The following is a 26,076-nucleotide window of genomic DNA, read 5'->3' as shown; positions in this document are numbered from 1 at the left end:
GTAGTGACTTCTACCACACACACATTGTGTCATCAGGCCAGATTGAACAGAAATAACTGACCTATTTTTAAATGGTGTTTCAGTGAGACAGAAAGGCAGGCATGTACAGATCCACTTGCCAGCTCGCCAGTGGCAAGTGCCTCTAGTCCTCCGGCAAGCAGGACACCCAGCATCCCACAGCTCTTCTCACCAGAGGTCTCATTTCCACTGCCATTTTTGAGGAGGCAAGAAACCACAGGGCTCCTTCCTGGGCAGCAAGAGAGGACTCCCAGTGTCTCCTACCATCTCCATATCCCACTGCAAGTGACAGAAGACCTGCTTCCTTCCTAAGGCCTCTGCTTGTGTGCCAGAGAAGGATCTGAGGGAAGAGAGGGGATTGGTGGTGACCACAAATAATGGCCAGCTAGTGAGCTAAGCCTCAATTTTTTGAACCCTGCAGGGAGGAGAGCTGCTCTTGAGGTTGCAAGCACAATTGGCTCCCTTTGCTAAGCAGGGTCCACCTTGGTTTGCATTTGGATGGGTGACTACATGTAAGCACTATGATTGTGGGGCGACAGCTCAGTGGTAGAGCATCTGTGTTGCATGCAGAAGGTCCCAGGTTCACTCCCTGGCATCCTCAGGTAGGGCTGGGAGAGACTTCTGCCTGAAACCTTGGAAAGCCGCTGTCAGTCAGTGTAGACAATACTGAGCTAGATGGGCCAATGGTCTGACTAGGTGTAAGGCAGCTTCCTATTTTCCTGGATACATTTTATTCTGTAGATAGTAAGGCTATATAAGGATGAATTATTCACATTTATTTATTTGATTTTTCTACCGCCCTTCCAAAATGGCTCAGGTTATGATTTTAGTCATAAGGAAGTAAGAATATTAGACAGGTTATCTGCTTGAATTATATGGAAAATTGGATTAAATACAGGTTCGCCTTAAAAAAGAGAGAGAGATAAAAAGAAGGTTACCACATAACAGAGAAGCAGTCCTCGGGTTAAACACACAGAATCCCAATGCCTGTAAGGCTGCACTGCTCAACTCTGAGTTTTCAGTAGGAATGTGTGTCTAAAAAAAAGAAACACAAGTTACACATTCATAACACCTTATTGATCACCTTCAATTCTTCTGTAAAGTGATGACATATTATGTCTGTTATGACCAAACTACTTTACAAATACTAGTAAAATACTAGAGCCCCTGGTGGCGCAGTGGTAAAACTGCCTCCCTGTAACCAGAAGGTTACAAGTTCGATCCTGACCAGGGGCTCAAGGTTGACTCAGCCTTCCATCCTTCCAAGGTCGGTAAAATGAGTACCCAGAATGTTGGGGGCAATATGCTAAATCATTGTAAACCGCTTAGAGAGCTTCGGCTATAGAGCGGTATATAAATGTAAGTGCTTTTGCTATTGCTAAAAGGGGCTTGCAGGTTGCAAACCTTCCTCTTGTATGGCAAAATGACCATGCACTCTCCCTTAACTCATTAGTAGCTTAAGTCCAGAAGACAGAACACTGTAGTTATAGTTCCTGCTCTTAAGCTTTTGTGTGTGTTTTTGATTTCCCAAGCAATTTTCACGGAAATCCCACATGGACTGATATGCAGTGAACTGAAAAATATATAGCTTGTTTATTGCTTCAGAATTCAATGAGAGTCCAGACTGTGTCTCAAAACTACAAAACTTTGTCAGAAGCTATCATTCCCCACGTGTTTCCAATGGGAGAATTTCCTCACTTTTCAGCCAATGTAATACATTTTCTCAGGATTTTAGATTTTTCTCGTAGTCTTTGTTGGCAAGGTCTGGAACCTACCTGTCAAACGGCACATTTCTATCTTTTGCAGTTTGGTCTGCGAGTTTCGTGTCAGTGAGTGAGGCCCAAGCAGCTTTCTATTACGGATATTACACGTGATATATTTAAACAGGTATGTTTTGGGTATGGAGCCATAGCTCAAGGGAAGAGCACATGCTTTTCACAGATGACATTACTGGTTCAATCCAGCATCTCCAAGTAGGGCTGGGAAACTCTGGAGGGTCACTGTCAGTTGTATTGTCTAACACTCAGTTTTAGCACAGAGCAGTGTTAAGTCACTGGGCAGCCAAGCCTTTCCTCCACAGCCTGCTACTTTAGGGTTACCAGCAGGGCTACCAGCATGCTATTTCTGTCAACTGCTAGTCTCAGCTGCTTAATTTCCTAACATAGATACAATGTAAAAGAAAATATGTCTATGGCCAGCATAGTGCTACAAGGAAACATGACAACTTAAGAATGACTAGAGAGTTAACAGCCACCAGAGAAAGGTTGCGGGGGGCGGGGGAGGTGATTGAGAGAGATGGGTAGATACTCAGCAGCCTTGGTGTGGCACATGTGCTGGGATGCCTGCAGAGAACAGGGCCAGAGAGAACAAATAAGTTTAAATACATACACACCTTAAATATTTTGCAGAGCTGAGAGAAGTATTTTCCAACTTCGGCTGCAAATTCTTTTCCTTCCTCACCTGTCAGGCGGCTTAATGTAGAAAAATACCAATAGGTTTTCTGTTAGACAACTGAGCATAAAATAGCCAAGCACAAACTGATGAATAGTTGACTTACTAAAATACACCTAGAGACCACGTGTTTGGTATAAGCCATTTCAAATTCAATAGACTATTTTAGAGAGTAAATAATATGGAGCAAGATGACAAAAACTACTATCAAGAAAGTTTGAGCATTTGACCAGTGAAAAGAAAACTGATCAGTCAAATATTGTTGAATAATGTTGAGTGGTATTTGGTAAATGTGGCAAGAATGTTACTAGAACAAATAATATGTAATCAATGGGTTTGGTACTTATATTAACAAAGTTAGTTTCACAATAGCTAACTTTCAATAATTGATTACTTTTTAAAACTTAATGTTAGGTTGAAGGAGAATTGGGGCCTGCATTTTTCTACATATACCTATATCTCATTATGAAAGCATTTTACCACATTATTTCAGTCCTTTATCACATAAGGGGCTTCTAGCCACCTAATGGCACAGCAAGGAAGTAACCTGCCTAGAGAGCAGGAGGCTGTTGGTTCAAATCCCTGCTGGTGTGTTTCCCAGGATATGGGAAACTCCTATATTGAGTAAAAGCAATATAGGAAGGTGCCGAAAGGCATCATCTCAAACTGTCTGGGAGATGACAATGGTAAACTCCTTCTGTATTCTACTAAAAAAACCACAAGGCTCTGTGGTCACCAGGAGTTGACAGAGACCCAAAAGCACAACCCAATGATCCTAAATGATGCTTATGGAATCAAGAATTTATACCTGAACTTTGGTCCAGATCTGTTTCTAAGCTGACAGTTTTGCAAATTTGCTTTGCTGGCTCTTTGCAGAGAATAGAGAAGTTAGCTTAGCTACGGGTCAGTTAGATAAATTTAACTTAAGTACAGCTTGTTGGATCAGGCCGAAGGCCTATCCAGTACAGCACAGTGGCCCACCAGATGCTTCTGAGAAGCCCACAGGCAAGAGCCAACCTTTGGGGAGGGAAGAACACTCCCCTAAAACAAGTGAATATAAGAGTCTGGATCACTGATTAGATTTTTAGAATTTTTCCTCCACTAACTTTTTTCTCCTCTTGATTTATGCACCTTTTTCATAGTTCGGGGCTTCAAGCTCTGGCTATAGCTCTGTTGATTTTTCTCTTAATTTTCTTTAGCCCTGGGAATCTAACAGTGATTCCCAGATGCTGACTTCAACTCCCATAATTCACAGCCAAAGGCACTTGCACCTGGAATTGCTAAGAGTTGTAGTCAACAACACCTGGGAATCCCTATTACAGGGAACACTGCCCTGGGTATAGTTTCTTATTATTTGTTTTTTATTATTCTTTTTTTCATTGAGTTTCCTGTTTTAAGTTTTTATCTTTTATATTGCTGAGAATGATTTGTAGACTGATTCAGCAGGAGTGGTGAGATGCCTACTGAATTCCTTAATATGTTTAAAATTCTTAAGCAGTGTTCTCTAATTTTTTTCATCTGTGGGGAATGAGTTTTATTCTAGGCAGTATGTGCATGTGCATTCAGAGTGGGGTCAGCTTGAGTGAGATCTAAAATTAACTGAAAAGACATCAAAAAATGTGTGAGCGTGTGCACACATGCACGCCTTAGGGAGCACTGCTCTTAAAATTTGCTCCTTTTACCTATTTCTAGTATAACTCAAATAAAATGTTAACTAGATTTCTGGGGTGGGTGTGTTTCACTTTCTGGGCAGTGGGCAAACAGCTGGTCAGGACCCAATAAATCCATAGCTAGAATGTGGCTAGTGGAGAAAATCAGGAATAAAAAAATTCCAACAAGGTAAGGTTTCCACAAAATGTGAGTAATTCACTGAACTGTTTCCCTCTTTGGCTTTTATCCTAGAACTCGGAGATCAGCCTACATTTAAAAACACACACACACACACACACACACACAAATAAAAAGGGTCAACAACTATTAAGAGTCAGTTTGCAAGGGTAGCTGTTCCAAGTGGACAACAGGTTAATTCTTCAAGCATCATCATGATGATTTAATTGAATATTTGTCCATAATCAAATAGCAGCCTGTCCATTAACAGTCATGCAAGCTCTGGCACTAAGAGAACAGCCCTTTCTCACCACTCTCTCTGCAATATCCTCAAACACAAGATTTCATCACACTCTAATCTCACACCAAGGAACAAGGCAGGTATATGCAAATGAAGGGGTGGGGGCTGACACAGTTCTTTCCAACTCCCATTGAATTCTATCTTTAAAAACCCCAAAGTAACCTAGGACCAAAATGAGAGAAGGCAGAACTAATACTCTAGACACTGGGTTCATAAAGTGTAGCTCCCAATAGTTTCAATGACTGCACCTTTTTTCTTTTACTCATATAGCTGAAAGGCTGCCATTAAATTGGAGATGTAGAGCACTGCTCTTGGAGAGCTCTAACCTGATAGTGGGCGGCCTGGACATGGTGGATATTTATTTATTAAAATATTTATATGGCATGTGTGCGTGCATAGACTGATCTCCCAATATTCATCCTGTCCATCGAAACAGACACTTTGCAAATATAGAGAAACAAATGTCACGCTGGTCACAAATAAACCAAGAGTCATCATCTTAAGCACACTTACAAGGAAGCAAGGGCCTTTTAAGTAGATCCACTGGCAGAGAGTACTTCAGTCAGACACCTGAAAGGCCCTTGCCATACAACAGATCTACTGGATTATTGACTGGAGCAGATCTCTCAGCTGGCTTCAACCACAGACAGAAGCTTTTGTAAACAATAAATCCACTTTTGAGCAAATGTCAGGGGGCAGTGGGAGGAGTAGATATTTCCATGTCTACTCAGACACTGTGTATACCAAACCTGCAGATGGAGGTTTCATCAGTGATGCCACTTGGAACCTGTTAGTACGAACACTCTAGGAAAATGCTGGTTTAAATGTACTCTTAACAAGATGAGAGGCAAGTATATGTCAATCACAACTGCAAATAAAATCGACTTGGACTAGGATAAAAAAAAACTTCCATGAGCTTAATTAACCAAATCTAAATATTACTACGTCTTTTGCATGCTTAGATGGGACACTGTAGCGCTTTAGATTGCACTGTAAATCTCACTAAAATTAACAGTCTTAAATGCATGATATGTTTAGGATTGCGCATCATGCCTTAATAATATTGGCTTGGAAATTCAGAAATTGAAAAAGATTGACAGAGGGACGCTTCTGGTTGGATTGTCACACTTGATGCACTTATGCCTTACTGGGTGGAAGGGAGGCATGTTCACATGACATCATCCATTTGTTACCAATTTGTACTTTCCCTACACTTTAATCTTCACACATATTAAAGGAGAAAATCTGACTGGCGTGGAGGTAAAGAAGTGCAAATACTGCACTTCTGGACTGCTAGAGCTACTGTTTCTTTTTTGCATTCATTTAAAAAGCGAACCTGGCTACAGTTCTCTTCAAATAGAGGGCACAGATAGGACACATACTACTCTAAATGCATTGAACATAATGCTTAAGTAATTGTATGTGTGTCCAGATCTGTATGTGCATATCCTGTACATAGATTGTACATGCATAGAACTGGACGGGGTTACATTCTCCCTGAAAGATCAGGTACGTAGCTTGGGAATGCTCCTGGACCCAAAGCTCTCCCTGGTTTCTCAGGTTTGGCTGATACATTCGCTACATCCATTTCTAGAGGCGAGTGCCCTTAAAACAGTGGTACATGTGCTGGTAACCTGCAGGCTTGACTACTGTAATGCACTCTACACAGGGCTGCCTTTGCACATAGTCCAGAAACTACAACTAGTACAGAATGCAGCAGCCAGACTGGTCTGTGGGACAACATGAAGGGACCACATAACACTGGTTTTGAAAGAACTGCACTGGCTGCCAATATGTTTCCAGGTGAAATACAAAGTGCTGGTTCTTACCTATAAACCCCTTAACAGCTTAGGTCCAGGCTACTTAAGAGAGTGCCTCCTTTGTCATAAATACTGCCGCCTGTTACAATCTTCTGGAGAGGTCTGGTTACGGATGCCACCAGCTCATTTGGTGATGACCCAGGACCGGGCTTTCTCTGTGGCTGCCCCAGGGCTTTGGAATATGCTCCCTACTAAAATAAGAGCATCACCTTCAGTGTTCCCTCTAAGGTGTGCGCACATGCCTGCACTCACAAGTTTTTTAAATGTCCACTCAGTTAGTTTAGATCCTGCTCAGGTTGAATCAGGAAGGCCCCATTCTGAATACATGTGTGCACACACTGCCTTGATACTCTCGCCCATAACAAAACTCATTCTGCACACCGATGGAAAAAATTAGAGAGAACACTGATCGCCTTCGTGGTTTGTTTTCAGGAAGTACCGCGAAGTACTTCAAACATTCATAGGCTTTTAATTAGAATTAATTTTTAAAACTTGTTTTAATAACTATTTTATTGTATTGTTTTTATTGTCATGTATTTTAATCTGTGACTTTTAAATATTTTAAGTTTTGTACACCACCTAGAGATGTACATATCAGGCAGTATAGAAATATGATAAATAATAAAACAAACAAATAAGGTGTGGATTGGATGATAGTCCAGCTACTTTGATCTATCATACTGTTACATACAGAAGGTAATACCCCCTCCCATTTAGATAGAGCCATAACCATGAGGAGTTACACAAGATGTTTAAAATGTTGTTCAAAATTCTCACTAGATCTTTGTACTCCTAAACATAAGAACAGCCCTGCTGGATCAGGCCCAAGGCCCATCTAGTCCAGCATCCTGTTTCACAACGGCCCGCCAGATGCCTCTGGGAAGCCAACAAGCAGGAGGTGAGGGCATTCCCTCTCTCCTGCTGGTGCTCCCCTGCAACTAGTATTCAGAGGCATCCTACCTCTGAGGCTATAGGTAGCCTATAGCTATTGATAGACCATGCATTTGTCTAAGCCCCCTTTAAAGCCATCCAAGCTAGTGGCCAGGACCACATCCCATGGCAGAGAATTCCATAGATTAATTATGCACTCTGTGAAAGAGTACTTCCTTTTGTCAGTCCTACATTTCCCAGTGTTCAACACTCACACACACTCCTCAATCATAATGGTTTGTTTTTTTAAATCCAGACTTTGCAATGATTTATTAGAGATATGCCAGGGTTACAGGGCGGCAACCTAAAGGGTCATGTACCTTTAACAGCTACATGACAGGCATAAATTCAAAAAAGGAACTCTTCCTCCATAAAAAAAATGGGGAAAGCTTCACTAGTTGACTTATGATATGAAATGCAATCCCATCCATGTCTCCGCAGAAATCCCAATGGAGTTCAATAGGACTGATTTCCAGCAAGTGTGTATACAATTGGAGCCTTAGTCCATTAGCTACAGATTCTTACTGAATTAAAGTCTTACAATAGACTACAAATTGTACTGCAACATCACTCTCAACAATTTTACGTGTGAAAAAAACCAATACGAAGAATTAACACAATTGCTAGTCAAGAGGCTTCGAAAAGCAAAGAAAACGGAGTTAGTTCTGTTTGGTTTTGAAGGGGCAATCCACCACTTCTCAGGGCAGACTGGCCTGCAGTTCAAGCTGAAAGTGTCCAGACCCACCGACTGGAAACTGCCTAGTGGTGCAGGGCACGCACTCTGCAAAAGTTCAGAGGCACCCTCTTCCTAACTTCACACTTCCAGAGCTGAGAGAGGACCGCGGAAACGAGATTCCTGGACCAAAGCCAGGCTCACAAAGCAGCCTCCCCGGCGGAGAGCAACTAAGCCAGGACGGCACTCACTTGGTGAGGGTCAGCAGGGCGTCGGTGAGCACTCCCGGCGAGGCGGCGGGGTCCTCCAGGGTCTCCAGCAGGGGCAGGAGGAGGCTCGGGTTGCGGCAGGGCCCCGTCGTGGAGTCCGCGCTGCTCATGATGGCGCCTCCGCCGGGGGAGAGCGGCGGGGGCTCCCAGCCTTCTCTCCTCTTTCCTGTTGCTGCTGCGGCTCCGCTTCTTCTCCTCCCACCGCCGCCACCTGAGGGAAGCCCAGACAGTTCCCGCGCTCGCGCTTCTTTTCTCCCGGGTTAAGATGGCGAAGCGCGGGAGTCTCGGCCCTGAGGAGACCGATCGTCCAATCAACGGGCGAGGAGAGCCAGAGTAGGCGGGCGGGCGGCTATCGAGCGTCGAACTATCGAGCGGCAGGGCCGAAGAAGCCACCAACTCTCTCTTCCTCTGGGAGGTGGATGGAAAAATGTTACATGATGGATCGATTCCTCCCTCAGCAGGAGGGCGCCGCGTTTCCCCTCCTCGACGTCAAGGGGAGGGGGTGGCCGCGTGCACACACAAAAATAATAATACAAAACCTCGGCGCGCTCTCTCTACAGTCCCTGGAAAACCCCAGAGCAAGCGCGGTGCTGGGGGCTGTAATGGAAAGGGGGTGGGGGCTTAGCATTGAACATCCTCAGAGAAAAGTGGGACTAGTTAAAAGGTATCCTTTAATGTTAGCCCACGCAGGACTGTTTGGAGCCACCGCGCTTTAGGCTGCGATCCCATCCGTGCATATTTCCTGTCCTGGCTCTTATCCTTCAGGGAGCTGAGGGCGAGGCGCATGGAATGCTGCTGGACTTTACATAACCATTGATTTTTTCCTATTTCCTCTGCTTTCGTCCTAGATAGCTCAACATAATCTTTAGATGGAACTCCTACGGCTCTCTGTAGCAAACTTTTCACTGTCTGTACTTAGATAACATAACATGGATCAGCTGTTCAAGAAGCTGAATGAAGTGGGAAGTGCGTGTGACATTGACCAGGGAACAGCCTGATGCTCAAGGGCGGTTGCCATTTCTAGATACGGAGATTAAATTAAAAGGAGGAGGAGTTGAGACAAGCTGGTATAGGAAACCTACTAAAAAAAAAATAACGAACCATAGATCATCACAGCCGCAAGGCATGAAAGTACAGAGTGAAAAGTTTGCTAGAGAGAGCTATCTAGGAAACAGGGAAAATTAATCGTTATGTATTCTCTATTAAAGCATATAGGAATACTAAATTTAGAGAAGGGTATGCAGTACTAAAAATCCCATATGTGGCAGAAAGGTTTACCTGGGAGGCACAGGCTAGCAGATCCTTAAGAAACATGGCTTGGAGGTGAATTATTTGTACAGCTCCAATTATCTTCAGACAGCACTTAGTAAAATTAAGACTGTATGATAATAAATGTGGAGTTGAAGACTGCCTAATTGGTGAGAATAAAGAGGGGAGGTGTTGGACAAAAAGGGTGATATATAAAATTGGTGTGCTTGGAGTGCATGCAGTTTTATATTGATGAAACTGATCGACCTCTGATAAAAAAGATATAAGGAACATCTGGCAGACATACAGCATAGAGATAGAACAGAACTATGGGCAAAGCATGTTAAAGAACAACATCAAGGCAGAGTAGTGAATACAAAGATATTCACCTTGGCTGTGGAGACAGATGTGAGAAAACGAAAAATCAGAGAAGCCAGAGAGAGAGAGAGAGAACAGTTGCACCCAACTATAAATGTTAAAGAGGAAATAAGGGAAGCAATGAAATTCATTGTTTATTGAGTATATGAACTTCATCATGCTTTTGTGTTCTTTTCCTTCCTTCCACAGATCCCCCATCACCTATATGATATTGGGAGCTGCACAAGATTGATTGATTGTCTTCAGTTCTTTAGCTGAATCATGGTGTGGAGTTGTATTCAAGAACAAAACTCAGCCACCTTTGAATAGCATTGAGGATGATGTCTTACATTGAAAGTCTGCCATTTTGTGACACTTGTGGTTACTTTTGAATGTTTTTAAACTTTTAACTTTTATTGTGCATTTAAGGTCATTAAAAAAAGCTTTGAAGTGTGGAAATGCGTATTTCATCACCCTTATACTGTCTTATTTGATGTCTTGAGAAATGAAGAATTAACAAATTGCCAGGGCCAGATAGCACCCTCCTGAGAGTTCTTAAAGAACTCAAATGTGAATTTGCTGATATGAAAATAATATGTAACTTATCCCTACAATCAAGCTCTGTACCAGAAGTGGCCAATGTAACACTGAATTTCAGAGAGGGATCCAGGAGGGATCTAGGAAATTACAAGATGACTAGTTTAACATCTGTTTGGAGTAAACTGATAGAAAACTTTCTTAAAGATAAAATTGTTAAGCATATAGAACAGGCCTTGCTGAAGGAGAACCAGCATGGCTTCTACAAAGGTAAATGTTGCCTCACCAACCTTTTGGAGTTCTTTGAGAGTGTCAGCAGGCATGTGGATAAAGGTGATCCAGTTAACACAGTATATTTGAGTTTCCAAAAAGCTTTTGATAAAGTTTCTCATCAAAGGCTCTTGAATGAACTTCAAAGTCATGGGATGGGGGACAGGTTCATTCATGGATTGGTAACGAGTTGAATCAATCTATGGAATTCTTTGTCCTGTGATGTGGTGATGACTTCTTGGAGACAATGGGCAAAGTATTGGAGGTCTGGTCTCTCAATGGCTACTAGTCTTGTTGATGATAGGCTGTCTCCAGGCTCAGAGGCAGGATGCCTCTAAATACTAGCTGCATGGGAGTAACAGTAGAAGAGGAGGAACACTTTTGTCTCTTGTCTGTGGACTTCACAGAGGCATCTGGTAGGCCACTGTGAAACAGGATGCTGGACTAGATAGGCCTTGGGCCTGATCTTGCCGGGCTGTTCTTAAGTTCTTATGCATAGGCTTGGAATGCACAATGCTCAAGAGAACCAGATCTCTTGAGAGAAAACTCTACCTTTAAGAAAGCAATATTACACACGTACTTGTGAATAAGCCCTATTAAAATAATTAGGACTAAATAATCATGACTTCTTAGTAGACGTGCATAAGACTGGGGTACACAAATTGCACATTAGAAATGTACTCTTACTCTACTACAATTTGCATGATCAGGGTTAGGGTTGCCTGGTTAGACCCCAAGAAGACCTTTTTATTCAGCCCAGGCTTAATATTTATTCAGAAGCAATTCCCATTAGTTTTCATGGGACTTCCTTCCAAGTAAATATGTGTAGAATCAGACTGGAGACAGAATTGCGCCAGTGCTGTACAGTATTAACTTTTCCCTAATACAAATCTGCATTGATGAAATGTGCATTCCACTTGATAGAATTTTCACATGCACAAACTAAGAATTTGTACATTAATTATGTTATCAAATGTTCCCCTCCAGATGGGACTGTGGAGGGAAAAAATAGGTCACATTCACTTACATTCCTTGTGAGTACCACATTAACATAAAAAGGTGAGGGAAAATGGCAACTTAAACAGTGGGAGGAGAAGACAGATGCTACCTAGATTTTAACACTAAACCAAGGATATTAAAAAGTTAAATCCCCAGATGTTTTTGGACTACAACTCCAAAACACTTCCCAAGAAAAAGAAAAGTCTAAGAAAAGACCACTTCCTAACAGTGTTCAAGAAGATGCCCAACCATCCAACCTACTATGGTTGGATCCTTTTTTCTCTGTCAAGTAATTGAAGTGGGGAGGAGATTCTGTTTCGTGCTGCTCCTATGCTAGCTTCATCTCTCCGCCCCCCGCCCCCAGCAGTGACAGCATCTCACAGGAGTGAGTGAGGACTGAGGTGTAAGAGTTAGAGAATTGCTCTAGGGAGCTTGAAGTGACAACCTTCTCCCAGATCTCCTTTTCAGTTCTCTAAGTACTGCAACACATTCCTCAGCCATTGCTATACATGGACACACAAACACCACACACACACTAAATAAATCCAAATTACTGTGAGAATAATCATAGCTGCTTAATTATGCTGGAGATTGATTGATTGTTACCTAGTTGCTGAGTTCCTCTCTTCCACAGAAGGGCAGTCATTAAGGACATCAGTAGGATGCTTGTGCCAACCTTAAATGCCAACCCCAGTAGAGCACTGTGTTTGTACTGGAGTTTTTGGATCACTTCTTGCCACCTGAATAGTACTCATTTGTTTGGTCTCCTTCCTTCAGTTTGGTGAAACTGATTTTTTCTAGAGGAGATAATCACTTCTTGCTTTGGGTAGACCTCACGTTTCAAATGCTCAAGACCCATTAGCAATTGTACATCTGTGAAAATTGCTGTCTTTATAATAATTTCTTGAAGAGAAATAAACCCAGCATTTAAAAACACCAAGTTGTTTACATGGCTACAGCTATAATGCAGAAGTGAAACAGACATAAAGAGTATTCACACAACCGGGAAAGTGAGCAGCCGGGGAGAAGCCTGCGCTCAACTTAACTTCCCCTCGGAGGATCCTTCAGCATTGGGAAGGTGGACTACGCTCCCACACAATCCATGCTGTTGCATGTAGTGCAGATCTCTGGAGGCTGGGACAATGCACTCGACCTTCACGTATCCCACAGTGCACCATACAATGAGTGCAATGCATTTGGGAATACCCCCGTGCGATGGGCACTCTTAACGGTAAAAATCTGGGGTAAAAAGCGGGGTCAGGCAGGTGGGCAGCCTAGCCTAACCCAAACTGGGCTGCCCTAGCCTGGGTTAGGGTGCGCATGTGAATACCCTTATAGTATAGTATGTGACTGTAACCTTATGCACTGAATTCAGTGGGACTGACACCCAAGAAAAGCTGCACTCCTATGACCCATATAATGTGCCCACATCCATAACTGTGGATGGATCTAATTGAATTCACCAGATGACAAATTTTAGTAATGCCAGATGTGGCTGGGTTCATACAATAGAACCCAGCCACAGAAATAACCAGTTATCTAACCTGGTTAAATGCTGGTTAACCAGAGTGGTTTGACCAGGATTGTCCCCAAATTCTGGGTTCTCACAATCTGCCCCACAGGGCTCACTAATTCTGATTAACCCTTTAAGGAGGTTTGTTGTGATTGTGTGAGCCCAGCAATTACAGTCAGTAGTTATAACAGTAGGCTGAGGGTTGAACCACACATTACATGCTAATACTGCACAGAGATAATAGATTTGGCAATAATAAAAATTTAACAAATAAATAATACTTGTATTTAAAGCTTGGTGGCTGCTTCTTCTAAGGAAAGGCAGCTTTGGAAGGGGACAATTTGTAGTAGAAAAGTATTGTGAGTGGAAGAGAGTACTTAACCTTTCTCACTGTCTGTTTTTCCATTGCACCTTTCCAACCCCATGGGGTTGCAGATGTGAATGTATCATACAGAATGTATCATACAAAGAAACCTTGATTTTCCAGACCCTGATATGGATTTTGGACTTTCTGGACAGTGTTTGTGGAACCAGAAGTTCAGCCATTTTGCTTCCTCATGCTTCTCTTGACCACTGTCCCAGGAATATGCTGTGCAACCTTGTGCAGAAAAATCTCTTTCTCTGTCCCAAAGTGTTTTGTGTGGTAGTGTGCAAACCTTGTTGGTTATCCATCACCTTCTGTGTCCCAAAAGCTGCATGATTTGTGTTATGAAAACTTAGCTTAGCTTAGACAATTGCCTAATTTGAACTGACCTTCCCGACAATTAGTCTGGAAAATCAAGATTTCTCTGTGTTTTGTGTGGTAGTGTGCAAACCTTGTTGGTTATCCATCACCTTCTGTGTCTCAAAAGCTGCATGATTTGTGTTATGAAAACTTAGCTTAGCTTAGACAATTGTCTAATTTGAACTGACCTTCCCGACAATTAGTCTGGAAAATCGAGATTTCTCTGTATACTATTTGTACAGCTATACAGTTTCTACTCTTTTAGTCCAATTAGATCTTTTAGTGGCGTCTGTTTCTGTTGATCATGAGGTTCACAAGGTTGTTCCTGTCTATTCAGATTTTGGTAGGTAACATCCCAGCAGAGGCACACTTACCCTGGACTTCTGGACTGAGATCCAGAGCCTCCACACCCCCTGGGAGCCCCCAAATCCTTTTTAGTCTGTACTGGGTGGTGTGGTTGCATTAAAATGTGTTAAAAATACTGTTTGTGTGTTGCGGGGGGGGGATTCAAAAGCCTTTAGGTGCAGGCTCCAAAATTTCCTAGGTGCACCTCTGTATCCCAGAACAGTTATTGCTTGCCATCTCCACTAACTCCTGCACCAGGGGCAATATATATATATGTCTCTCTCTATACCTAAGAACACTGGTTAGGACCAGTGTTGGTTGGTTTTGAGGTTTTGATGGTTTTGAGGTTGACCAGGTCAGACACCAACCGAGGGCCCAAGCCCATCACAGGGTATACTTGGCTGGACCAACTCCCTAACCCTCTATTCATTCATTCATTCATTCATTCAATTTTTATACCGCCCTTCCGAGCTGGCTCAGGGAAGTTTACAATTAAAAAACAGAAATCATTAAAAACAATTAAAACAGAAATACAACTATAAACACCAATTTAAAAACATCTTAAAAACAATTAAACTATCAAAACAATTAAAACCCTGAAAACCAGGTTAACATTAAAACAATTAAAACTAATTTTAAAAAACCCTGAAAGGCCAGGCCAAACAGATGGGTTTTAAGTACTGGTGGTGCAAGTAGGCTGAGAAACTTGAATCTGAAATTTCCATCTACAAATGAGATCTTCCCTCAGAGGCCCTAGTGTCATTGTGGGAACTCTAGAGGATGCTTCCATTGGTTGGTAGGGAGGACAGAACAAGAACAAGTTGCCCCTCAGAGATTTGGCAGTGGTGCTCTCCTTTCCACCCTTAACAACAAGTGGGGGCAGGATATAGTGATGGTTTCTAGTCCCCTTGCCCTCTGAGAGTGGGAGGAGAAGGAGCTGATACTTCTGCCACCAACAATCCACCCCCCCTTGCCAATGGGAAGGGTTGGAGGAGCCACTGCTACTGCTAGAATTCAGCCCCATTCGCAATGGGGAGGATGAGAGCATGTCTGCTGCTCCCAATAAGCTTGGGGGACATGCATGCTCAGTGTTCCATTGAGTGATGGACAGGTCCCAAACTACTATTGGTGGCCCAAGGCAATTGCCTCAGACCCCAGAACAATGGCACTGGACCAGCTAGGACTGTGCAGTGATTAGGAGGGCAGGCGTTATCAGTATGCTGATTATACCCGACTATACTTCTTTTCATCCAAACCAGTCCTTATAATCTTGGTAGTCTGCTCAAACACTTTTAACAGGTTTCCTCACTATCAATGAACATTTGACTGTAGTTTGAGCTCAGTAGCATTCTGTTGATTTCAAGGGAATTTGTAAGCTTGCAAATGGACTAAGGATCGCTGAAGCTATTTCATTTTAAAACAAACAACGACAGAAGAAAAGACTTCCAAAGTCCGTTAATTTTTAATTATTTTAAAAATCTCAATAATACATCAGAGGCAGTATAGTTGTTGAATCTGGATTAAATGTTTCTTCATATTCTGGTTCTAGGAAATCATTATTGCCTACAATTCAAAGTGGCTATCAGAAAGCATCCCTGAAGCACAAAGATAATTTATTTGCACACAGTCACTTGGCCCCTAAAATGCTGGCTGAAAAAAATGAAACGAGTGTGACAAAAAAGAGGATTTTTATGGTGGTAGATGGAGATGCAGGAAGAGTCATGAGAGGATCCACGTGATGGTGAGAATTACTGTTGAATGGAGGGTTGTGTAATGTATGCAGCTAGAATTCCAGTGAAGAGAAGGTAACAGGCAGAAAATTATGGGGGGCAGGATCCACCAGGAGGAAGCTGGTAGCTTTAGCAATTGAGCTGATGGGGAATGGGAAGATGACTTTAGTCAGGCATTAATGGCATTTTTTTCTCCTTCATGTCAATGTTTCTTCATATAATGCCAAATCTTCCAGCTAAGTAATTTGTGCTGTCTTGAGTAGTTGTATTTTTTCCGCCACTCCTCTTGGGTGAGTCTAAAGCAATGTATTTAATCTGAAAGCCTCCTGCTGTTACTGAAGCATCAGACAGAAATTTCAGAGTCATGACGTTTCCTAAAATGAGAAAATAAGAGAAACAAAAATAAAATAAAATCCTATTATATTTTTCTGTTAAGACGACAACAACAACAAAGCAGCTCTTTGGAATATTTCTGTTCTAATTAAATGTTTATACTCTGCCTTTCTGCTTTATTTATTTTTATTTTATTATTAAAGCAAATAAAAATAAAGTAATATTTTGTTTATTACACAACACAAGCATAAAAATATAATCGTATCATTAGTACAACTTTAATACATTTGTATAACTGAGTTATCAAATATTGAACAAAGTACAATTTCCACTAATGTCTAATAAACAGATTCAAATTTTGTGCAAACTCTGACATCTCATTTTACTTTCTTATAACCTAACATAAGCCATTAGCTTTGCCACACAACAGTGAAGTGATACTATATAAAAATTATCAGCGCTTGCCCAGCTGGTAATTCCAAAATTTGTTTGGGGAAAGTTATAACAAACTGGATTCAAACAAGTTTCGAACTTGTTTGATTTAAAAGTTGTATAGTGTAGATATGCCCTAGGTAGCTAAGCACTTTAAGTACAATTATAAAATGGTGCTTCCCTTTTAAAAGTAGGATTCTTGGGCCTGATGGGCATTCCATACTTATCCCACCTGGCCTGATTGTCATATCTGTGTATATCTCTCCAGTCATCCATGCTGAAGTATTCTGTTCTGTTTACTACTAAGTCTTGGTCTTATGTGTCCCAGTGGTTTCCTGTTGCCCACATTTGATGCCCTGTCAGACCCTTCCACTTCCTATTCAGATTGGGGAATCAGCTCTGGGGAAGCCAGGTGAGTGGCAGAGCCGATCCCCCACTGCAGGGCATCCTGGATGGCATGCTGCTGCTCAGAGCAGCTTGTGGCCAGAGGGCCGGTAAGCACCTGCTAATTTATGCTTCAAGGTGCCTTTTGCTCCCCCCGCCCCTAGCGGTGCCTGCACTGGCCACTACTGGTTTGAGCAAACCATGGCAAACCATTTGGACCTGCAACAGCCAAGTGATACAATGTACATGGCAGAGTTTTAAAAGCACACCAATAAGTCAAGGGGGCAAATCTGACTGATCATCAGTCAAGTAGGCCAAAGGGCTGCTGAAAGCAACATCTTTAAACAGTGTCATGAACTTTGCCATTCTCTCTCAGCTGTGTGCATGTCCGCTCACTTTGAGTGTAAAGCTGTTGCTCCCAATCCCTTGGGAGTACGTCCCAAGGAACACTGACTTCTGAGTAAATATAAATCAGGATGTAAATCTTGCAAGCAGTTTTCTTTTCTCTCCCCCGCCTTCTCTCTTTTGCCCTTTTCTCTTTATCTATGAGACTACAGCAGTGTTCAAATCAGGACTTATCTTCATTTATCTTTTTAAAATGAGTGTACAAGACTGTCTAATATTAACGAGAACTTCAATTGAGTAAATACTGAGCTAGGTTGTTTCCTTTATTTGGACTTCTGCTTAATCAGGGAAGGAAAGTTACTGGTGATGAAAGAGACATAGGCCGTATTCACACATAACATGGAATTGCAGGTCTAATGGACTCGTGGTTCCATTCTCCATCTTGCTCTCCTGTCCAAATTTGGACGTAACAGAGAACAGGCTCTCTAAAAGCTCTCTGGAGAGGAGAGCTGGTCTTGTAGTTTAGTTGTTTATTTACAATCTTAGATCAAACATAGCTGGTCTTGTAGCAAGCATGACTTGTCCTCTTAGCTAAGCAGGGTCTGCCCTGGTTGCATATGAATGAAAGACTAGAAGTGTGAGCATTGTAAGATGTTCCTCTTAGGGGATGGAGCTGCTCTGGGAAGAGCATCTACGTAGGTTCTAAGTTTCTTCCCTGGCATCTCCAAGATAGGGCTGAGAGAGATTCCTGCTTGCAACCTTGAAGAAGCTGCTGCCAGTCTGTGAAGACAATACTGAGCTAGATAGACAAATGGTTTGACTCAGTATATGGCAGCTTCCTATGTCCCATTCAGGGAGATTGCAGAGAGGAGAGGGAACTGGCTGTGCAGACTTCCTTCTTGCATGAATGACAGTCCACACAGCTGATCACAGCCAGAGAGAGGGAGGAGCTTCATCTCTCAACTCCGATTACAGGGAATGCAGCCTGCAGTTCAGCATTCGGATGTATCGCAAGCTGCATTCAACCTCACAAAATGCACTACAGATTTTGGGGTGGCAAAACTCCCTACAACTTGAGGGTGCAAACTGGAGTTTGGAGAGTGAAACCTTGGGTCACTCTCCATGCGGAACCAGAGTTTGGATGGGATGTCCTGCATTCAGACATACAGGTTTGGCAAGCTCTAGCCCCTTCAACTCCAGTTTCGCATTACAACTCTCTAAAGAGCAAAGAAAATACACCATATACTTCTTTGCTCCAGAACCAACATACATTGTCAGTTTGTAAAGGAGTTTATTAGTAACGGGGCAGATTTTCAAAGCAGAGACAGGGCATATCAGTTCCTCTGGTTTTATACTGCTTTAAGTGTCTTGGTTTGCCCCGAAATCCTGGGAACTGTAGTTTGTGGAGAGTGCTGAGAATTTTGTGTTTGAGATCCATACATCCTCTCACAGAGCTTTTTGGGCAGAGGGAATGACTACTAATCTAGTTTAAGATTGCATTCCTAAACAAACATACTATGGAATAAGCTCCACTGAACATAGTAAGACTTACTTCAGAGTAAACATGCACAGAAGCTGCATGTTTGTGGTGTAGATATTTTATGGATTCTTTGAGGGGGGGGAGAAATGTTTTGTGCATATTTGAGCATATTTTAGCTAATTACAGTACCTTGCAAAGATATAAGCACATGATTTAAAAATCAGTGCTATGATACACACGGCAATATGTCAGCCAAGTGCTTATTCAATACTTATCTTGATCATTTACTGTATTTCATGTCAGGCCTCTATATCACATCAGCAAACACCTAACCATTGCTGAGATTTGCTGATTACTGATTTTATTAGCAAGTTCCTGACTTTTTAATTGATTCTGTTGCTCAGGTTGGTCTCTTTGGTTTTTTGCTGCTTAGTAACTTTGTTTTTGTATTGTAATTTTAATGTTAGTTATGTTGTGGATCTACGGCAGTGGTTCCCAATCTGGGTTCCTCCAGATGTTGCTGTACTACAACTCCCAGCATTCCCAGCTACAATGGCTAGGGATGCTGGGAGCTGTAGTTCATCAACATCTGGCAGAACCCAGGTTGGGAACCACTGATCTACAGATTAAAAAGTGGGGTATAACTATTTTAATAAAGAAACAAATCTCCCTTTTGCTTATGAGAAGAGGGTAGCAAAACAATTGTTGGAGTTCCCCCCGCTTCTTCCAAACATATTTATGATAGCATTTTCTTAAGTGTTCCCACAAATATTATAATAAAGTCACTCAGGATATGAAATGTGTGAGGAAATAATGGAAGAAACTTTCATAATATACTTCAACCACTGAGCTTATGGACTAAATTGTTCTTGTTAAGGGAAAACCTAATCATTATATCTGAAATTGATAACTATTGCCATTTTTGTGTTGACATACTTAGAAAACATGTCCATTTGATGTCTGGATGTCATAACCCTTTTGTGCTGTGGTTTGTAAGTCTGAGAGACAAATATTAGTTTTGTCCATTGTATGTGTGCGTGCATATATAGTATTACCTGTGCTAATGACGTTATCTGGAAGTTCATCTCCACAATACCTGAAAAATACAACCAATTCATTAGTTAAACATCAGCCAAAATATAATGACACAACATACTATAGTGGCTACCATGTCTATCCATATCTTTATCAGGGAGGAATCATCTTGGAAAAACAACAGTGTGCGTGCGTGCATATGTATATATTTATTCACACACACACCTATCATTAAAGGCCAGTTCATTTGCTACCATTTTGGTACGGGAGCTGCATTTTAGATGACTAACTGGGTCTCACAGTTACAGTAACCACATATGAAGGGAAAGGGATTGGCCATCTCATCTGTCCATGCTGTGTAGTTTCTAGTGTCGTGGCATGAGACTTGACCATGTGGAAGTACCTCCCATGCCACAGTGGTAATCTGAATCGGTTGAAGCTCTAAATGAATCTTGGATTTTCTTCAACACATTTGTCATGTTTAGTACAATTGAGAACCTTTAAAAATATTTTCAGGAATCATGATTCAGAATGAAGAAGGGAAAAGTACACTGTATTACACTTAGAGCTGAGCAAGCAATCTGCCTGGGAAAGATATGATTTCAACTTGCTTTCACTTGGTTATCATGTATAAAGTGGCGAGAGAGAATTTGATTTCTCCCTTCTTCTTTGTTCCTGTATGGTGGTTTCTGGAAAACTGGTTTAACCAAAGCTATGAAAAATCCTAAAGAAATGTTTTAGTAACAGATCCAAATCCTTCTGCATTTCAGACAGAAGGAGTTTACCTTTTGTTTGTTCCCAGTTACCTCCCCTCTCCATGGTGTTACAGTAAACATATCCCTGTGGTTGGGGTGGGGAAGGAAGCAGTTTAGTGTATGTGGCAAGCAATTTGGAACAGAGAAACAGGCAGGAAAAGTTTTGGCTTCTCTGCTCTAAATCTTCTTTTCTTTTCCTTCTTCCTTTAGGCTGTTTGGGCTTCTTTATATGCATTCTGTAATTGGTTAGTGAAAGGGAGCTTTACGAGTTAATTAATTATGTAGTTAAGTGAAAGGGAGCCTCATAAGGTAAGGAGGAAATCAAGCAGAAGCAGACAGATAATACCAGAAATATATTTCCCCACTAGATGGTGTAGTACCTCAGTGTAGTATAGGAAGTGACTGTGTGCATAACTAGACGTTTATCATGGTTCCCTGGGTTTCTGAAGGACAAATGTTATGCTGAAGAACAAAGAAAATGTTATTCTGAAGAATGCAGGTCCAGAGTGTTCACTGTTAAAGGACCCAGTGAAGCCAGATACGACAATTCCTGACACACCTAGCTTTCCAGGGACTACAGAAGGTTCTGTTTTCCTTGTATGTACCATCCATGAGTTGGGGTGGGGTGGGACACTCAGAAACTGCCTGGTGAGGTTTCGGTATGCTTTCCTAGGACTCTCTTTTTGCTGGGGTGAAATACCATGGAGATGGTATAAGGTGTTTGTTTAATATTGCTTGTGGTGGTGGAGTGGATTTAAGAAAGTAAGGGAGGATGGGTGTTCAGACCATCTTCTCATGAGAGTGGTAAACCCATGTGAGAGTGGGAAACATTGGCAGCTCTGTTATGTGTGGGATAAGACAGGAGGAATGGGTGGGAGGAGTTTTATGTCTGTTCAAATGTCTTTGAGACATTTCAGTGTTCAGGATTGGATGGAGCTGACTGGGCAATACTCTTCTTAGGAAGAGGAGTTATGAGTTTGGAATGTTGCCTAGATTGGAAGGAAGAAGAATTGACTCCCCTGGGTGAGAGTCAGAGAAGTGGGAGGAGGAGATAGGGAAAGACCAGGAAAGGGTGTGTGGTTATTAACACTTACTAATTTGGCTTGTGTTTGTAAATATGTTGTTACTTAGAGCCTCTGAGACTGGGTGGACTTTTAAAAAATCCAAATAAATAAGCAATGTCATCTCCCTCCAACCCCCCTGGACATGGTTTGCCTTATATTAAGAAAAATGCCAACATCATTTTACCTTCCCACAAAGCCATTGACATCGTCATAGCTGTCATATATTTCTAAGTAATCAGCCATGCAAGCTGTGTCATCTTCAAGATCAAAGTCAAGGAACTGAATCTGGATCCGCTGACCATACTTCACTCTGATATGCCAATAACAGATTTGATCATCTTCATACTCCTTTGGGTAGCCAGGGGTTTTAAATATATGTTTTGAATCTGTGAAGATCCCACCACAATCTTTTCCTAGGAAAGAGATGACAAATGTTCAGAGTCAGACTCCTTTTCCATCTGAGATGCTGAATAGTTCTGTCAAGGTATTAGAGAGGGCTGAGGATGACCACACGTTTGTCACTTTCAGAATGGGACTAGGATAACCACCGTTCACACCGTCATCTCTGGGCAGCTGCCACCACTCTCGCACATATTTATATCCTGGTTGCTATGGATACCTGGCTAGTATAAACAGGAGTGGAACGGACATAGCTCCTATGTCAGCTACCTACACCTTGCAGACAAACCCATGTGACTGAGATGCAGTACCCTTTTCTAAAATGGGAAGCCACTTCAGGAGAGGCATATTACAGAATGTAGAAGCCGCAGGGGCTTTAACTCTTGCCCTCCCACTGTTTCTCTGGTTCAAATCACCTCTCCCAAGGGACTTTACACCTCCTTCCCCATGTATGTATCCAAAAGCATGCTTGCCCCCACAGAAGTGCCACCACTCTGCTGATCCCCAACATCAGAGACTGCTGATGTTGGGGATCCAACTTCTATGTTGTCTGAACAGTGGTCTGTCTTCTGTAAAAGCACGGAAAATTAATCCTTCTCCTTTTAGAGATTTTCCTGGTGTGGTTTCCATGTTGTTGGTTTAACATAAAAGACTTAATATTCTAAAGAGTAACAGTGAAAAGGAGACCCAGGGCTGGTTTCATATCTGAAGGGGCCCTCAGCAAGTTGCCCCTGTGGACATCCTCTACCTTGGTGGGCCCCCTGGCCTTCCCCTGTGAACAGAGGTTTCTATTTTCACCTCCACCTCTGGCAGTGGCGAGCCAGTGGTAGCAGCAGTAGTGTTCTAGTCAGCAGCTGCCAGCCACCATGTTTTCTCAATGCCTCCCCCCCTACCTGCCCAATGTTAAGGTAAAGGTAAAGTTGTGCAGGCGAGTCAGTGTCAACTCCTGGCGCCCACAGAGCCCTGTGGTTTTCTTTGGTAGAATACAGGAGGGGTTTACCATTGCCATATCCCGTGCAGTATGAGATGATACCTTTCAGCACCTTCCTCGGGGCATAGCCACCGTTGAGCAAACAGGTTCAAAGAACCCGGGTTCAAAGGTTCAAAGAACCCGAAGGAACTGCCCCCACCCCCACCTGGGCGACCGGTAGCTCTGAGCGAGCACTTGCCTATCCTTTTCAGGCAGCGTCTATTCTCCCTTTCTCTCCCTCTCTGGAGAGAAAGGGGAATAGATGCTTTCAGGTAGCAAATGCTGCCTGAAAAGGATAGGCAAGCATTCACTCGGGGCTCCTGGTAGCCCAGACAGGTGGGGGGGGTTTCATTTGGGGCACACCCCGTGCGTGTGTTGTCACATGCATGGGACACCTTCAGAGGGGCCGTCGGGCGGGGCTCCTTAGTCAAGTTACTTCCCTTCTGTGCCATTAGGTGCCCCCCCCACCCCGCATGTAGTGTGACAATATATATGGGAGGGTTAAATATAGTTGCTGACAGCCTAGAATGCCAGATCTGCTGCTGACCTGCCATCAGCAAAAGTGCGGGGCAAAACAAACAAACAAACAAGCAAGCAAACAAACGGAAATGCCACAGTGCCTGCTGCCAAGAGAAGGGAGGGAGCCACCCACCCAGGCCTCTGCAAGGCACTTGGCTCCAGCAGCTGCTGGAGGGTATCATGGCTTGAGAAGGCGTTTCCAAGATACTGGTCCATCAGCACTGAGAGATGGAACAATTACAATGTTGCCTTAAGTTGAGCAATATCATTCACAAACAATGAAGAGATTTCTTCAGAATGGGAGGAACAGGCATTAGCCAACCAGAGTCAACAGATTTAATTATGCTGTTCACCACCCAAGTACATCATTTGGAAAAGATCTAGCTTGCCTCTCAGAGGAGGCCAGACAGAAGAGAGAGGCTGACTAAATTTAATTGTAAGAACAATGTGTGGCCTCTCCCATTTCCCCCTTACTTCTGCAACATCTGTGAGAGTTCTCCACCCTGAAATGTTGCTCAGCTGCTTGCATAGATGGATACACACAGCTGTTAATCTTGAATTATGTTTGTATACTACAGATAGAGTTTTCTAAACCCCTTTTCAGAGCCTGCGAGGTAGCATAGTAATGTGCTATGCACACAAAACATATGGAACTGCTTGCATTGATGGAATGTAAAAAATGGTGGGTAGGGGATCATTCCAAGTGCAAGAACAGTACATCATATTGAACTATGCAGTTTTTTAACACAGGGCTATATTACAGTACACACTGTGCACTGTGGAACATTTCAGCTCAAATAAAGGAAAAGCAAAACAATCAAGTTTAAGACTGCATTGTTCGTTAAAATAAACATTAAAAATACCCCATTTTGGAATCCTCCTCCACAGCAATACAAACATCTTTAATAAATTGACCAAATCCAGACCACTTAAATCCCAGCCCGCTAAACTCCAGACATTATCTTCAGTGGACATTATGTCCTCTGAGCTTGTTATCCGTAATAGGAGGAACAGAATGATAAATCTGTTCCCTAATCATTTTCCCTTTCTTTCTGCCCCCTTTCTTCATTGTTTTACTTTGTATCTGCCATGACTATTAAATAATCCCTCGGAGCTAAAGCTGTTCAGATTGGGCACTTGCTGAATAACAGAACCAATTAATAGAAGAAGGGAAGAGGCCCTCAAGCCTGTTTGGTAGCCTGGCCAGATGGAATACACAGGGCTTTCCTAAAAATCAACCCACAGGGACATGTCAGTAGCTTTGGAATTGGCTCCATTGCCTGTAGAAAGCGAGGATTTGGCAGAAGCAACATCATATTCTTTGACATGATTGGACTCTGGGAGTCGTGCCGATGTTGCCTGGGGACTAACCCTGCCTGTGTTAGCAACTGTTTCCTTACTATTCCTTCTCAAGAAGTAAGTTGGCAAATAGAGAAATGTTCGCACAGACATCATAGATCTCCAGTGCTTTGTCATCAAACTTTCGAAAGGCAAGGAGGGGGCAAAACCATAAATTAATGACGCAAATGCTATTGGCACTAGATATTCAAGGAAGTCCAACAAGTTGTGTATTGGGCTTGTACCTGGCTTTAAATCCTACTTTACTCATGTTTCAGCTGGGTGACCTTTGGTGAATCTGTGTGTATTAGGGCAGAATTTCATGTTATGTCTCACGCTGGGCTGCCATGAAAATGGCACCCCCCACCCCCATGTTGTTTTCCTCATTTCCCGTGTAATGTGTAGAATCAGTTACAATGTATTGTGATATCATCAGGTGTGTTTCCTGTCCCTGCTCCATATCATCGGTTGCTGATGGCAGGAGGAGCAGAGAAATACACAGTGTCATGATCTCACAGTACAAGATAAGTGATCCTACATGGTATTGGGAAGATCACAAACTGGAATGCTGTTTTTGGAAGTGGATCTGTGTCATGAACAACATATGGTTCCACCCTTAGGGCACTTCCAGATGGAAGGGTTTGATAGTGTCATACAGTCAGTGTACCTAGCATCTGCAGTCATCACTAATCTAGCAATAATCAGTGCAGTACCAAATGGACCAATCCACTTGGTTGGCATGCAGTCATGGTATCAGCAATCATCCCTATGCTAACAGCCATGGTACTCCCTGTTCTATATTCTGGCACTTCTGTGACTGAAAAGGTTTCTGTCTGGAGGTATCTTTCACTTGAGTTCCTTATTTGTAAAATAAGAATAACTATTTGTCCCACAGAGTTCTTGAAAGGATGAATTAAGAACTGGACTTCTTTCAGGAAAGGACAACTAAAAGAATAATAATATCTGGTTGAAAAGGGGGTGTTAAATGTTGAATAAATATTTGCTGGATA

At 42.4% G+C, this 26,076-nt stretch overlaps 2 protein-coding genes and 1 long non-coding RNA gene across 6 annotated transcripts in view; 1 reads left to right on the top strand and 2 right to left on the bottom strand.

The window, feature by feature from the left end:
- RIF1 (replication timing regulatory factor 1) overlaps positions 1-8,537 on the bottom strand; it is a 62,496-nt gene extending 53,959 nt beyond the window's left edge. For all 4 annotated transcript variants that reach the window (XM_053271539.1, XM_053271556.1, XM_053271548.1 and 1 more), the window contains exons 1-3: positions 8,272-8,537; positions 2,411-2,489; positions 957-1,053 (exon numbers count right to left, since the gene is read on the bottom strand). In XM_053271539.1, the coding sequence (XP_053127514.1) occupies positions 957-1,053; positions 2,411-2,489; positions 8,272-8,399 (304 nt within the window). In that variant the 5' untranslated portion in view covers positions 8,400-8,537. The remainder of the gene's footprint in view (positions 1-956; positions 1,054-2,410; positions 2,490-8,271) is intronic.
- LOC128334605 (uncharacterized) lies at positions 8,538-10,353 on the top strand. Its single transcript, XR_008311341.1, has 2 exons — positions 8,538-8,953; positions 10,105-10,353. It is a non-coding gene; the product is annotated as an uncharacterized LOC128334605 (long non-coding RNA).
- A 5,372-nt stretch (positions 10,354-15,725) lies between these two features.
- Positions 15,726-26,076, bottom strand: part of TNFAIP6 (TNF alpha induced protein 6) — a 37,088-nt gene continuing 26,737 nt past the window's right edge. Inside the window, exons 4-6 of the mRNA XM_053267410.1 lie at positions 22,025-22,253; positions 20,042-20,082; positions 15,726-16,386 (exon numbers count right to left, since the gene is read on the bottom strand). Of these exons, the coding sequence (XP_053123385.1) occupies positions 16,226-16,386; positions 20,042-20,082; positions 22,025-22,253 (431 nt within the window). The 3' untranslated portion in view covers positions 15,726-16,225. The remainder of the gene's footprint in view (positions 16,387-20,041; positions 20,083-22,024; positions 22,254-26,076) is intronic.

Source organism: Hemicordylus capensis, chromosome 1 (assembly GCF_027244095.1).
Source record: "Hemicordylus capensis ecotype Gifberg chromosome 1, rHemCap1.1.pri, whole genome shotgun sequence".
Classification (NCBI taxonomy): Eukaryota; Metazoa; Chordata; class Lepidosauria; order Squamata; family Cordylidae; genus Hemicordylus; species Hemicordylus capensis.
This window is presented reverse-complemented; position numbering and strand designations above follow the sequence as displayed.